Source organism: Phoca vitulina, unplaced genomic scaffold (genome assembly GCF_004348235.1).
Source record: "Phoca vitulina isolate PV1807 unplaced genomic scaffold, GSC_HSeal_1.0 scaffold29, whole genome shotgun sequence".
Lineage (NCBI taxonomy): Eukaryota > Metazoa > Chordata > Mammalia > Carnivora > Phocidae > Phoca > Phoca vitulina.
The window spans coordinates 23,930,009-23,945,982 of NW_022589732.1; the positions used below are offsets into that span (position 1 = coordinate 23,930,009).

Here is a 15,974-nt window from a genome sequence, read left to right on the forward strand (position 1 = left end):
AGCAAGATGAATGGCAGGCCAGGGTCACAGCCACACCAGCTGCATCTCGACACCAGACCATTATCCACCCCACGCCGAAGATAGAAACCTAAGGAATGTTTTCATTAAGAAAGCCTGCATTTCCTCCAGGCTTCTAAGGAGCCCAGTGTTCTCTTCCCTCCATCATTAATCAAGCCAAGGGGACTGTTCAGGGGGACTGCACAGGGGCAAACAGCAGGAACTGACCTCTGACCAGATCCTCAGCCAGGCTCTGGTCATCCAGCAAGGTCACACAAGCAGCCGGCACAGGGTCCAGCTGGGAGGATGAGCTGATGCCCAGATGTCACAGCCTGAGAAATCCATACACAGGCAAGGCCTTTCTGGCAAACTGCTGCCAGACCCACCCCCCCACATCCTGAGAGACGGCACCACAGCCCGGCCTGAGGAGGGAGCAGATGGTGGCAAAGGGGATGGGGAGCTCTGCTCACCACCGAAGCCCAGGGGGTGGCGTGCAGGGTGGGGGAGGGGCAGTGGTCCACGCCCGAGGCTCTCTGGGCTCCAGACGCGCATGTGGCCCTGTGCCCCCAGAACAGCAAGCGGTTGCAGCCAGAAAGACCTGTGCAATGGTCTCTGACAATGGCAGTGAGGCTCGTGCTCTGTCGTGTGCCCATCAGGCTTCCTGACTGACGGCTGCTATATATTCCATCTGAGCATTTAGGGTGAAAAAAGGAAAGCAGTGAAAGTGACGTGAAGTCCAAGGTAGCTATGGTGTGGGGTGGCTCACTGTCACTCCAGAGGAAAGGATTCTACTGACAGGTTGACAAACAACTTGGAACCAGAGAAGAACACAGAAAGCCCTCAAGAAATAGGGATAGGTGGGGAGAGGGAGTTCGGAAATGTTTTAATAGACTCAGTGAGGGAATCGTGAATCCATCTATCAAGCCATTTGACACTTTTAAAATGCACAAAGAGGAGAAATTCCAACTTGAGGGGCATTTTATAATAATACCGCATTAGTCCCCACAGCTTAATTCTAGGATCAGGCTCCACAGCGACCAGACAACACAGCTCATATCATGTGCCTGTCCCCCTTTGGAAACCCACTGGAATATAAACGGGGTGGCAATGTGACAATATGTCTGTTACTTCCATTGCAGCCCTGAAGTCACCGGACGGTGCGTTCTAAAGACGGAGTACTTTCCAGATTCTCCTCTGAGCAAGGTTGTCTGCGAAATCTTAGCAAAGTTTCAAGGTTCTTAGAGACTGGTTATCACTTTTATTACTGGCTGAGTCAGACAAGCCCTAAACTAACTTGTCAAGAAAACAAGAGTGAGAAACACCCAAATGAGACAGTGCTTTGTAGGGGAAAATAAACAAGAGCACACTGGTGAATGCAATGCTTTTGGAGCTACAAGAAGTCACTTATTTAGGTATTTTTCCTCCAAGGGACTTTCTTTGTACTAAATAGGAACCAAATTGATTTGCTATAAGAGGGCTGGCTTGGCTTTGGAGCACAGGAAGCCCTGGCCACAGGCCTAATAGAAGAAGATAGAGTTTCTGAGACCAGCTCAGTGGAGAAGCCAAGAGATAGACGATCTGGTAAAAACTCCCCATTCATGATGGTCCTCAGGAAAACTTCTAACCCAGAATTATTGTCCCAAGAGCAGCCGTCTGGGGGGAGAACTAAAAGATGGACTTGAGAACTCCATTTCCAAAAGGATTTTCATTAATTCCATCAAGACAAAGTTAATAATCCATGACACAAATGTTTTATTTTTTCTTGAGTTAGTTGTTTTAAACATGTCTTCTCGATAAATCTCACAGCTAGAGGCTAGTAGAAATTAGTTTGTCTTCTATACTGTCATTAAGAAATAAAGAAGTGGTAATAGCTACTAAGGAAACTCGAAGAGAATGGCTTGTAAATGAGATGAATCTAGGAGCTGCCCAAATGGTCCTTGGGCAGGATGAGGAAGTAAATCCGCATTTCCCTCTCGTCACACCCCCACTCAAGGCAGAAGCAACAAATGGAGACAGATTCCTTTAATAAAGTGCTTTATTTATAGATATATAAAGAGACTTCTAGAAACAGTTTAACTTGTGTTAAGACCTGCATTATTAACAGATCCAGCCCATCAGTCCTTATGGAGGGTCTCCAATGAGCAAGGTCTTGTAGGGAGGGCTAAGTGGGTCTCCCGGACGTGCCTCTCCTCTCCCACACAAGGCAACTCTGATGGAGTGCCTGCAGGAGTGACGTGGACAGTAAGTGGTGCACGAAGCCCGTGAGACGGGGCTGGACCCATGGGACCCACTCTCCCACCCACTGTGATGCTTTGCAAGAGCATGCTCAGGAAGACAAGTGGACTATACCTTACAAAAAAAAAACGAGGCCATGGTCGGCCTTTCGGCAGACACCGAACGCACCTGACCACCTCCTCTGTAATGACACAGTTAATAGCTCAGTCTTGTCCTAGATGCTCTCTGTATGCTCCCTCATTTAATTTTCATTATGTCTCTAGGGAGAGACACTTTACCTTCCAATCTACGGAACAGGAAACTGAGGCACAAAATGACAAATAAATAATGATAATTAAATAATTCATTAGGAGCTAGAGTTACTGGGATTGGAACCCAGGAGATGTGGCTCTTGTGCTGCAGCTGCTACTGCTACTAGTACCATTACTGCCCTGCTACTGCTACCACCGCTACCACTAATACTGCTGCTGCTGCTGCTAGTACCATTGCTGCCCTGCTACTGCTACCACCGCTACCACTAATACTGCTGCTGCTGCTAGTACTATTGCTGCCCTGCTACTGCTACCAACGCTACCACTAATACTGCTGCTGCTGCTAGTACCATTGCTGCCCTGCTACTGCTACCGCCGCTACCACTAATACTGCTGCTGCTGCTGGTACCATTACTGCCCTGCTACTGCTACCACCGCTACCACTAATACTGCTGCTGCTGCTGGTACTATTGCTGCCCTGCTACTGCTACCAACGCTACCACTAATACTGCTGCTGCTGCTGCTGCTGGTGCTATTACTGCCCTGCTACTGCTACCACCGCTACCACTAATACTGCTGCTGCTGCTGCTAGTACTATTGCTGCCCTGCTACTGCTACTGCCGCTATCACTAATACTGCTGCTGCTGCTGGTACTATTACTGCCCTGCTACTGCTACCAACGCTACCACTAATACTGCTGCTGCTGCTAGTACTATTACTGCATTGCTACTACTGCTACTGTTACTGGCGTTGCTATTGCTACTACTACTAGTACTATTACTGCACTGCTACTATTGCTACTGTTACTAGCACTGCTATTGCTACTACTACCAGTACTGTTACTGCACTGTTACTACTGCTACTGTTGCTGCTACTACTAGTAGTAGTAGTAGTAGTACTGTTACTGCGCTGTTACTACTGCTACTATTACTACTGTTGCTAGTAGTAGTAGTAGTACTGTTACTGCACTGTTACTACTGCTACTGTTGCTGCTGCTACTAGTAGTAGTAGTACTGTTATTGCACTGTTACTACTGCTACTGTTGCTGCTGCTGCTACTAGTAGTAGTAGTACTGTTACTGCACTGTTACTACTGCTACTGTTGCTGCTGCCGCTGCTACTAGTAGTAGTACTGTTACTGCACTGTTACTACTGCTACTGCAGTTGTTGTTGCTGCTGCCACTGCTGCTACCGCTACTCCCCCCACCACAGGATCTCTGTGATGTCACTCTTCCATCTTGCTCTTGATGTAGTGCCTGTGTGTCAGCAGGAACAGACAGAGGTAGGCAGGTGGCCAGGGTTCTTGGTCTGATACTGCATTTACCACATTTGATGATAACTAGCCACACACCTCAGAGCCGTGCCTCTGTTTACCCTCTTAACAGCTGTGGGTCATTTGAGTACGCCCTCCACTGGATTCCTCATCCGTCCTTCCAGTCTCCTTTTCTCTCCTGTCCTCCAGGATGCATTCTTTGCATCTAGTGTGTCTGATGTGCCCCCAAAGAGCCCAACCGCACCTTTTAGTCCATGATAAAACAAGTGATCAGAGGCCTTGATGGGAAGTACTTCCCCTCTCCTGCCACCCACAACCCATGCAGCGTGCACTTGTGCACTGGAAGGGGCCCCTCCCGTGCTCCTCAAGGAGAAGGAGTGCAGTGTGACCAGGCAAGAACTGGAAAAATTGATGGGGCAATGGGGCGGGGTGGGGGCAAGGCTGGAGAAGAATGAAGACCTTCAAGGAGAGAAAGCCTGAGGAGACGTCCTGGGAGTAAGACCCTCCCAGGGTCTGGCCACACAGAGAGTGACAGGGTGCCCTCACCCTCCTGCCCCAGGTGAGGATATGGGGTTGGGCACACACTGCTTGAGCAACATCATCTTGCTCTACTCCCATCCATCTAGACAGTGGGGGTGGTAAATAGAGGCCCGGAGAGGGGGACTTACTTGCTTCTGACTTCTTCTTCTAAGCTCTAGAGAGGAGGAAGGCAGAGCAGGCCAGCAGCATCCAAAAATATAAAATCTCGTATTAAGCACCTTCCACCCCTGGCCCATATGCCCAGGGCTCTCGAGTCCATGGGCCCTGCAGGGGCCTTTGTCCACTCTCTTGGCCAACCCTTCACCACCTTAGAAAGCCCTCAGACATTGTGGTGTCCCCCTGGGACAGTGTATATGGGGGCAGTGGGAATTACTCCAGCTAAAATCTGTGTCTGCTACGTTTCCTCATCAACCAAGAATATATTTCTAGTATTTACCATCTGTTGCGGCATGTTTCCTTCCCCCCTCCCTAAATATAAGATTTCAGAATGGATATGATGGTTTGGCAGATTACACAGGTACCCAGCCTACTGCAGAGATTCTAACAATCCCCCTCCCCAAAATGTGTACCCCCTGATAAGGTAATACCAAAATGTCCTGGGATGGAACTGATACTCAGGTGGCAGATACAGCATGTCTGTCCTGAACCCTCATTTCTACTCCTCATGCCTGGCTAGATAAAGAAGGTGTAATTATTTTCAAATGGTGAATGGCAAGCATATCACAGGCAATTTTCGCAAACCCAATAGGGAGAAATTTCCTTCTGTTATGTGTTACCCACCAAGCATCAAATGAAAGTTTTCTTAAAGATTTTATTTATTTATTTGAGAGAGAGAGAGCATGAGTGAGAGGGAGACAAAGACACCATCTGAAGCAGACTCTGCACTGAGCACAGAGCCTGACGTGGGGCTCGATCCCACAACCGTGAGATCATGACCTGAGCCGAAACCAAGAGTCGGATGCTTAACCACCTGAGCCATGCAGGTGCCCCCATATGAAAGTTTTCTCATGCACAATATTCTTAATGGAGAAGTGCATTCTGGGCTGCCAATGGACAGTCTCCACTGTGCTTCATTGTTATTCCCAAACACCTAGAGAAAAAACCACCTCTCACACTTGGTACACAACTCCACATCGTACTCCCCAGCCCCGAGAGAAGGTAACACTGATTGCGTATATGGCACAAGGTGTGGTAGAAGCACTATCCAGAAACACTGTAGCTGTTGCCTTGGAAGGAATGCAATAGCTAGGCACATAGCGGTCCTACCCTCTTGCCTCTCCCTGTTCAGCTCTCCAGCAGTGTCCCGGTTGACCTAAACCTTAGCACTCAGCAGATGAGCTGGGACAGTCCCTAGTTGTTTCACAAGAGCTATGTCTGTATTACTGACTTCCTACAGGGAAACCCCTAAAAGCAGATTCAAAATGATGACTCCCCATCCCCAGTCCCACCAAGCGAACCCATCACCCACAAAGTAGTCAGCACAGAAGCCTAAGAGACAGTAATCTCTTTCGTCCCTGAACATGTAACTTTTAAATACAAGAGGCCCCCAGCGAGCTAATAGGGCCTGTCTGCTGACAACAGGCATAACTGCCTGCTCGTGCTGCTCAGAGGCACTGACCAGTTGACTGGTTTCAATTTTAGCAAATGACAGGGTTCTAGTAATTAAAGTTGGTGGGCCACAGTCCTCAGCTGAAGCTGAGGCATATCTTTGCCCATTGCCCGCAGCAGGCCAAGGGCACGGGTGAGACCCCCCCCACTTCTGGAGGGAGCTCAGGAGGGGAGTACTGACCTGCAGCATCTGGAGGTAGCCTTCCTGGGGGTCACAGAGCAGGGAGGAGATGCGGTGGTTGTTCCTCATGCATTTCTGGTTGTCCTTTGCAGATGGGAAAATCTGCCGGACCACGGTCATCCTGCCAAGGGCGCTGTGCACCAGATCCAGGATCTCCGGGTCGCTGATTTCCTGGGAAGAAAACCAGACCCATGCTTACTCCTGAACTATGTCTGCAAAAGACCCCTCAGGAGGTGTTGATGGCCAACAGCCCGAATAGCTGGTGCCAAAGGGATCAAGGGATTGGGCCCACGTCACGCAGTTCATTAGTTGGTTATTTATAAATAATACTCACTAACCCTAAAATGCAAACAGGATTATTCAACAGCTTTCCTGAAGGCCAGAAAAAGATATCTGGCAGTCAAACCACCAATGCATTGGTTTCCATGGGGTCAAGCTCTGAGGAACCCAGGCTGTCAAATGTCATGGTAGGCATCAGCTGGAAGTAAAAGCTAAATTTCCTAATGGCGGTCATCTACCTGAGAGAAACAAACCTGGTTTTCTCTGACAAAAATGTAGTAGGTTTCCCTTAGTTCTTTAATAATTAGATTTGCTTTTTTTTTTCCTTAAGATCTATATGCAAATTTTGAAAATATATCCACTCATTCATTCACTCATTCATTGCACAGAAACCTACCCAATATCTTCTGTGTGGTTTGTTCTGTATTAAGCCCTGGGGAGATGGCCTAACCCCACCCAGTAAAGCTCAAGGTCTTCATAGCATGAAATACGCTGAGTGCTGCCATAAGGAAATCTAGGGGCCAGGGAAACCCATTGTGCTTCCATGGTGGACGTCTGCTAAGCTCTCTACACACATTATCTCGTTTGGTGCTCACAACTCCAGGAATTCCATGAGGTAAATCCTATTGTTATCCCATTTTCACTGAGCACTTGCGAGCAGAGAAACAATAAAGGCAGCGGGCCACAGGGAGCTCCTTCCAGGACGAGGCTGAAGTTCAGCACTGAAGCTGAACCTGAAGGATGAACTTGTTAGGCAAAGTGCCCGTAAGTGTTATGTGGGGCAGGGGCAATGCAGAGCTGAGTTGGTGGCAGTGCTGCTGCTGAAGAAGGAGGCTGGCAGCGGGGGACATCCTGTGGCACAGGGTTTCCAGCAGAGGCAGCAGGGCAGGTGAAATCCGCCCCCATCCGCCCCCACTCCAGGCTTCCCCCTGCAGAAAAGAGAAGTGGTCAGAGGCAGCCCCGGCGCCGTGGGCTTGCCAGGGGGAGACGAGACAACAAGAAAGTAACAAAACTGCTTCAAGGCTAGGAGCAACACAGGAAAGACAAAAAATACAAATTAACATAAATCAAGGATATTGGAGGGGGAGTCAAGTTCAGAAAAGTTCTTGTCTTGTTTACTGTCTCTCAAACATGGCTAAATCGGTGGTTGGTTGCAAGTCAAGATTTTAACTGTGAATAACTATGCCTTAAAATAGGTCTTAAATCTTCTTTGCAGATGATACATTCTAGCTTTGAGATGATGAATTGATATAAATGGAGGTAAGAAGGTTAGAAATCACTTAAACCAGAACATAACATGTTGAAGGGTGAACTGTTAAACTATCTATTCCAGGAACTGTCTTAGGAACCTGATGTGAGCAAGAAGACTGGCCAGTTGAAACCATATGCGGATCTGGGAGAAAGGAAGACAGTAAGACTAGTATCCTTTTAGATACAGTAAGACTTGTATTCTTTTAGATAGTTCCCACGAATGTGGAATTGCAGTAATCTCAAAAAAATTAAAGTGGATCTGGGGTTGAACCACTTAACTGTATTTCAGACAAAAGACTGTTTAAGGGAAGGTGATCTTGTTGGATTGGGATCAATAGACCACAGGTGGGGAAAGTGCAAAGTGTTCACATCTCAGGGCTACCAGGTGAATGAGGCCAGAATGAACTAGGCTTCAGGAACCACAGCAGAAGCAGAGACCATAGCTGAGCAGGATGTTTGTGCTCTGCTCTTAGCTGCCCTGCTAACAGAGGCCCTGCCCTGAGCATAGGACAGTGGGGTGAGGGAAATCACATTCTGATCTAACAGTAAATAGGACTGTGGGAAAGGGCAAGGATGGACTAGTTAGCTCTCCTTGGACAAGGAATATGGAGAATTGGGGGAGGAAATTATTTTTATCTCTAAAAACAGAAAAACCATAAGGTCAGGAAGAACATAATTTGAATTATGCACAAGAGGGTTAATCAGAGCCCACACACCTTGGAGAGGAAATGGGGAGGTCACAAACCTTTTGTTTTTCTCACTTACTCTTTAATGGCAGAGCCACTGTAAAAGCTCTTTTATTAAACCTTTCCTGCATTCTCAGCTTCCTGGCTGGTCAGTGGCACAGAGCACCCTACTGCATCCCGAGCAGGACCCTGAAACTCTGTAGGGAGCCTGACTTACATGGTGCACAGTACCTTTCTGGAAAGCACAGCCATCATCTTCCCCGGCAACCTGCAGCAGAACCTGGGGTGAGTGGCTAAGTGAGCCAAGAGCAGCCACAACATAATCAGGGTGTGGGGGGGCGCTTTGCCCCTGCCCCCACTGCTGTGGTCCCTATACTGTTCTTTCTCCATTCTGCCTGCCCAGAACTCCTTGCAAACTTGGCACAGCTCAACCCTACCCATTAGCTGCCTTAGTGAGGATCTCTGTAGACCCCGTCTCCTATGGCCCAGTTCTCATCCAATCACTCTGGGTCAAAGCACACACACCGTCTCCCAGTGCACTCCTCCCTGACCCTGCACTTCTGGGCCCATCCTTAGCGTCCAGTACAGAGACAGTTCCAATCCAAATCTAAGAATCCACAGAAACAATTCCCCCAGATCCCTTGGGGGCAATGAAAAGGGTCACCTCTTCTCCCAGGGATGTGTCTTTCCCCTCGGAAAATTCCAACCCTGCATCATCAGTCAGTTCCACAGTAGCTCTGTGCCAGGACCTGATGGGCTGTGCTGTTGGTCCCCCTGGGTCCCTTCAGTATCACAGGGCTACCCACAGGGATCCACTCACTCCCTGCTTGCTGCTATCAGCCGCTGCCTCCTGGCTTCCCACCAGGTCAGCCTCTGGACCGATGTGAAGACATCCAACGTGTGGGCCTTCCTCTGGATGCAGAGGGCAATCCAAGCAGCGAATATATACAACCCACTTGGAGAACAAACACTCCCTTTGTCCCAGTTGACCATTCCTTCCAGATAGCGCTGCTGATGAGCAGCAGAAGAAAGACAATGTGTATATACCATGTGACCTGCACTACCCTCACTCAAGTTTGTGAGTCTGCAGCGGCAGCAATAACGCATCATATCCAGATGCCAACTGGGATACAAAGGCTTGAAATAAATCTCACCTTTATGACTTTGTAAGTTTATACTGTGAAATTGATCTTAGGCACAAACATTACATTAAGTATGAATAATAAAAGGATCAGTGTGCCTTCTGTCAAGCTAAGAAGTAAAGTATATGCTGCATCTTGGTTGGATGCCTCCTCCCCAAATGCTTACCCCTTCCTCCTCACCAGCAGCTAACTTTGTCATGCTATGACTTATGTATGTAGCCCAAATAATGTATAACTTTGTCTTATACATTTTATTGAGCTTTGTGCAGGTGAAACTGTCTGCATGTCCCCCTGCAATTGCGTTTTAACGTAGTCATTCTCAAACTTTGCTGTGTATCTGCATTACCTTGGGAACTCGATAAAATACAGAGAGGTCTAACCCTGTCCCACTTCAACAAGCAAAGCCTCTGTGTTCTCCTTGAGCTCTCCAGATAATTACAATACTCATGAACATTTAACATTTTGTAATCTGTCCACGGTGATGGGTACAGCTTAGTTTACTTATTTACACAACTGTACCCTATTGCCCTGTATGACTATGCCACCATTTATGTACCCTAGTGTTCCTTACCATTGGAATGTCTTTGTTTGCTATTACAAAGCTTCTGTGCACATTTTTCTTGTGCATATGTGTTGGTGCACTTGTGTAAGAATTTCTCTGGGGTATATACCTAGAATTAGAAGTCCTCAATAGGAGAATATGAGTATGTTCAAATTCACGAAGGAATACCAAATTTCCAAAGTGATTGCAACCATTTATGATCATGTGTGGTAAAGAGAGCTCCTACGCCCTTGCCTGCACCTGACATGATTGTAGGACTTCCTAATATTTGTCAGCCTGGTGAGTAGGAATTGGTATATCATTGGATTTTGATTCCATTTCTCTAATTCTTAATAGGGTTAAGTAGCTTTTATATATTTATTTATGAATCGTTTGTGTTTCCTTTCTTGCATTTGTGTTTTTGTCCAGTTTCCACTGGGTTGGGTCTCTTGCATATCGATTTGTGGGACCTTTTTTTAAAAAATTCTAGATAATTCTTTGTCACATGTCATAAATATCTTCTCCACTTTCTAGAATGTTGGGCAGAACTGGTCTATACACTCATCTAACCTGGTGTTTTCTTTGTAGGAAGATTTTTATTACTGATTAAATTTCTTTTTTTATATAGGGAGGGATTTTGCTTGTTTCTCTTTCTTTGCCCTAAGTCATTTTTTCTTCTAAAAATACAGCCGTGTTGTCCAAAATTTCCAGTTGATTTGCCTATGTTGTTCACAATGTCTCTCTACTTCTTCACTCTCTCTAATGCATCTAATGCTACGTGCTCTCATCCACTGCTAACAATATTTATTTGTGCCTTCTCTTATTTTGATACTAGAAATTTATTTTATAAATTTTTTTTTTTTTTAAGATTCATTTGAGAGAGAGACAGGGAGAGGAGAGCGGGAGAGGGTGAGCAGCAGGAGAGTGAGAGAGAGAATCCTAAACAGACTCTGCACAGAGTGCGGAGCCCAACACAGGGCTTGATCCCATGACCCCAAGACCACTACCCAAGCCGAAAACAAAAGTCAGACACCCAACCAACTGAGCAACCCAGGTACCCCTAAATCCTTTTCAAAAAGTAAGTTTTGGCCTAACTGATACTCTCTTATGAGTTTCTATGGTTTTCTATTTCATTAATTTCTACTCTTTATTATTTTTCTATTGTCTTTGGATTTATTAGGTAGCTATTTTTCCAACTTTTTAGGTATGAAGCTCAGCTGTGGAATCTTACACCTTTTGTCTTTTCTAAGAAAGTAAAGACAATAAATCTACACCCAAACATTGCTTAAGCTGTGTCCCACAAGTTATACATATAAATTGTAGCAGCCTTTTTAAAATCCCATTTTGATTTATATTTCACCCATAAGTAATTTAGTACGGATTTTTCAAAAATTTCCTAACATGAGGGTATTCTTAGTATCTTCCTATTGATTTCTAACTTTAATGTACTGTGACCTGAGAACATGGATTGTATAAAGGTAATCCTTTAAAATGTATTGAGTTTTGCTTTGTGGCTTATCATGTGGTCAATTTGCGTGAATGTTTCGTGTGCATTAACCGTCCCGTTGTTGTAGGTTTCAGTGGCCTACTTTTAGGTCCATTAGATTAGGAATTAGTCTATTTCTGTCTGAATTCAGGCTATATTTTCAAAAGTTCAAAAAAACATATTTTCAGTGTTTTATTAGTTATGCACATGTGGAAGACTATAACTCCTTGCTGAATTGAATCTTTTACCATTATTTAGATATCCTCTTTATTTCTAGTAATTCATCTTGCCTCCTACTGTATCGTGTCTAATATTAATACAGTGACACCAGTTTTATTTTGGTTACTAGCTGCCTGCTCTAACTTCTTCTGCCTCTTTGCCATCCATCTTTCTCTGTCTCACACTTTAGTTGGAGACTATTAGAAGCAAAATATACTACACGTTTTTTACATCCATCTTTGACTTTTTAGTAGAAATCTTAAACTACTTATATTGGACTATGGTTACATACATTTACATTGATTTCTATCATATTGTTTCTATTACATATCTTCCTTTTTATTTTTCTTCTTTTTTACTTCCCCTTGGAATGATTTTTCTTATTTTCATTATTTTACCCTCTTCTGGAAGTTATGTTCTCTACATTATTCTTTTCTTGGTTATCTCAGATATTTTAAAATGCATACTAAACAAAGCATGAAGTTAATCAGTATTCCTACTCTCTTCTCCAACATTTATTTCCAATTACCATCATCCCAACTAATGTGATAACAATATCCAGTATTTTAATTCTATTTTTTTAGGCCTTCTTATGACATAGAATTCCTGTTACTTTATAGAGTTAATATCTTTCCATTTAACCAATATTTATCAATGTATTTGTCAGGCATTCTTTTCTGAACTCAAACTGTACATATGTACTCCTAAGGTACATCATTTAGAATTTCCTTTAATGTCATTTTGTGAGTGATACACTTAGTTTTTGTGTGCTGGAAAACGTCTTTTTTAAATCTTACTCTTGAAAGATAAAAGTCTAAGTTGACGACTAGTTTCTCTTAGTACACGAAATTTTCTAGGACACTGTCTTCTGGCTTCCATTTTGTCCACTATGTCAGTTTCCTCCAGCTGCAATAACAAATTATCACAAATCTAGTGGCACAGAATGACAGCATTGCATTCTGTCACAGTTCTGAAGGCCAGAAGTCCAGAGTCAGTCTCACTAGGCTAGAATCAGATGTTGGCAGGGATGCATTCCTTCCAGAGGCTCTAAGGGAGACTGTTCCTTGCCTCTCGAAGCTTCTGGTGGCTGCCGGTACATCTTGGATTATAGTCACATCACTCTAATCTCTTCCTCTATAGCCATATTGCCTTCTCTTCTCTTAAATCTCCCCTTGCATCCTTTTATAAGGACACTTGAAATTGCATTTAGGGCCCACCCACGTAACCCAAGATAATCTCCCCACCTCAAGATCATTAACTTAATCACTTCTGCAAAATTTCTTCTGCCATATAAGGTAACACGGTTTCCAGGGATTAGGCCCTGGATATCCTTGGGTGCCATTATTCAGCCCACTAACTTCAGATATTAGGAATCTGTTTAACTGCCATTCCTTTGAAGAAGACCTGTGTTTGCTCCCTGGATGCTCTCTAGATGTTTCTTTGTCTTTGGTGTTCTACAGTATCATGCTAAATGAGATCTCTAGGTATGGATTTTTTTTTTAATTTTTATCCTTAGGTTTTCTAGATCTGGGGTTTGGTTTCTTTCAATAATTTCAGAGAATTCTAGACCATACTATCCTTTCATATTATTTCTTCCCCATCATCTCCTATTTCCTTCTAGAAATCCAGTATTATCATTCTCTCTTCCATGTGCCTTCATCTCGCTTTCATATTTTCCATCTCTTTGTATCTCTGGGCTGCCTTCTAAATAATCTCTTCACATTTTCTAGTTCACCAATTCTCTCTATATATGTGTCTACTTTGATAGTTAACTCATCCTTTATCCTTATCCTATTTTTTAACTTCAATGATCAGGTTTTTAATTGCCTGAAGCTGTTTTAAAATTTTTTTTTAGAAAACTTTTAGAAAAACTTTTTTAGAAAACTTTAAAAACTTCATTTTTAGATGGCTTTTATTCCTTGCTTATATTTTCCAGCATCTCTTTATTTTTTTTAACATATTTAAGCATACTTATTTAATAGTCTATGTCAGATAATTCTAATATCTACAGTTCACTTCAGGTCTGATTAAACTGTCCTCCCCCCACCCTGGCTCTCATTCATGGCAGTTTGTTTCCTTCTTTCCTTCCTCCTTCCATCCCTCTTTCCCTCTTTCTTTCTTTCTTTCCCTTTCTTGTGCGTCATCTTATTTTCCTCAGAACTTCCTTATGAATCCCTTGAAGTCTGACTCAAATTTGTATTCCTTCAGGGAATATTTGTGCTCACTTCTACAACCTACTTAGGAGCATTACCAATCTATAACCCCTGAAGCTAATATTAAACTTTCCTCTGAGCTTCGTTAGGCACCACAGGTGGTATGACTTGGGTCATAAACCTGCATGGGGCTCATCCATTCTTGAGAAAATTTACCCCCTCCACGCAACTCCAAGATCAAGAGAGAACATTTTTCTTCCTCTTCCCTTCTGCACAGTGAGTTCATTTCTAGTTAACCTTTATAATGAGAATCTAAGTTTCTAGCTTTATGACAAAATCTCTCATTAAGCCTCACATCTGATTGGTTCTTACATTGGTCTCATGAGTTCTATGCCCCACATAGAAGAATAAAAGCTCAAGGTTTCCACAGTTTGGCCAATAGATTCAAGGCAAAACCTAAATTGGAAGCTCATGTATTTCCCAAAGTTTCAATTTTCACTTTATATCTGGCCTCTGTGGACATTACTTTTGACTGCTAAGTGATCCATTTAAAAATATTTTTAGAGTATATTATACCCAGCCTTTCTAGTTCTTTTCCATTTGGGAGTATCATTCAGGCTAATTATTCTTCCAGAAAGACATACTACTAATCCTTTTATTTAGAATTTTCTTTCTTTAGCATATGACCCCACTCTTTTCCTGGGACACACACCTACCTCCCAAACTCCTCATATGTTTTGGCTGTGTGACTAACTAAAGCTCAGTTATCATGCTACAATTTCTATTTGCTTCATTTGACTGTCTTTCCCTAAGTTCATTGTCATTAATATTAGAAGGAGGGCTATTTCTGAGGGGCCAAAGAGAAGTATGTACAATTTTTGTACAAATCTCCATTTGGTCAAATCCCAATTGTATTCTTCAATTACCTCCCAGTTGTATGTCCAAAAAGGTAAATATTCTACAGTTTCCAAATTATTTTGTCTGTTACTCCAGAAATATCCCCCCGAAATATTCTGTTACCTTGCCCTCCTACAATCTAATAGCTTCCCCCCATAAATCCTCTCTCATCAATACTGCTCACTCAAAAGATCATCTCTGTGAAAGATGATGGCGTCTTGGACTGGGGTTGTTGCAAACAGATCATCTTTAGATAGAGCTGAAATGCAGAACCTAGAGCACATGTTGACTGATGAGATTGGAACAGAGTGATGGCAAAGTACCACTGAATCCTTTCTCAATGTAAGAAATACTTGTAGTTTGATAACAAAACTATTGTAACAACTAAAACAAGTAGAGAAGAAAACAGGGATAGAATTCCCAGGGAACATCCACTCTTCTAGGCATTGGGACAGGGAATGGAGGGTGGCGGGAGACTCTTATGCCTTGTAGCATACTTAAAGGAAGATTTCTATGAAAGCAATAAAATGGGAGACCGAATAATAAAAATACTCACTCCATCTAATTTTGTACTGAACATGCACACTGAAACTTAGACCATCTTCATTTTGAGTCAGATAAATTATCAGGAAACCTCTACAAATCTCCATGTACAAAGAGCTAAGTTAAAGAAAAGTCAGACAAATTCTAAAGAAAAGCCAATCCTCACATCCTCTCAGGTGTTACTTAATCCACTAGATGAAAGCCAAACTGTCCTTCTTAGCGAGCACAATAAGGAACAGGATAAGACCTGATTGCCTCCATTCAGAAGCAACGTGTGTCTTCAGCTAGGGTCTCTAGCTGGCTTCCAGGGGGCTCGCCATTCCAAAAAATGTTAAGTATATGTGTGCATTTTCCTGTGGAGAAAGCCCATGGCTGTATTCGATTTTCAAAGAAGGCTTTGATCCCAAAAAGCTGACAAACAACCAATACTGAAGCTAGTAATTGTTCTGCTTGTCGCTAACCGTGAGAAGAATGAAAACAATGAGGACACCATCAACAGGATAATTGGGAGACACAAGAGTTTTCGTGTCTGTCCCACTCAGCTGCTTCTTCCTCATTTCCATTCAGACCTCTGAGGTAATAACAATGACAACAAAAGTACAACCAGAAGCAATGGGATTTATATGAGGAACTACTATGCAGCTATGAAAATCACTGGATACACTTACAGTACTACATTATTACCTGCACCAT

General features: G+C 43.6%; 1 protein-coding gene across 3 annotated transcripts in view; it reads right to left on the reverse strand.

Moving 5' to 3' along the window:
- The window catches only part of GRID1 (glutamate ionotropic receptor delta type subunit 1), a 774,024-nt gene that overhangs the window by 289,150 nt on the left and 468,900 nt on the right, over positions 1-15,974 (reverse strand). For all 3 annotated transcript variants that reach the window (XM_032423996.1, XM_032423994.1, XM_032423993.1), the window contains exon 6: positions 6,085-6,255. In XM_032423996.1, the coding sequence (XP_032279887.1) occupies positions 6,085-6,255 (171 nt within the window). The remainder of the gene's footprint in view (positions 1-6,084; positions 6,256-15,974) is intronic.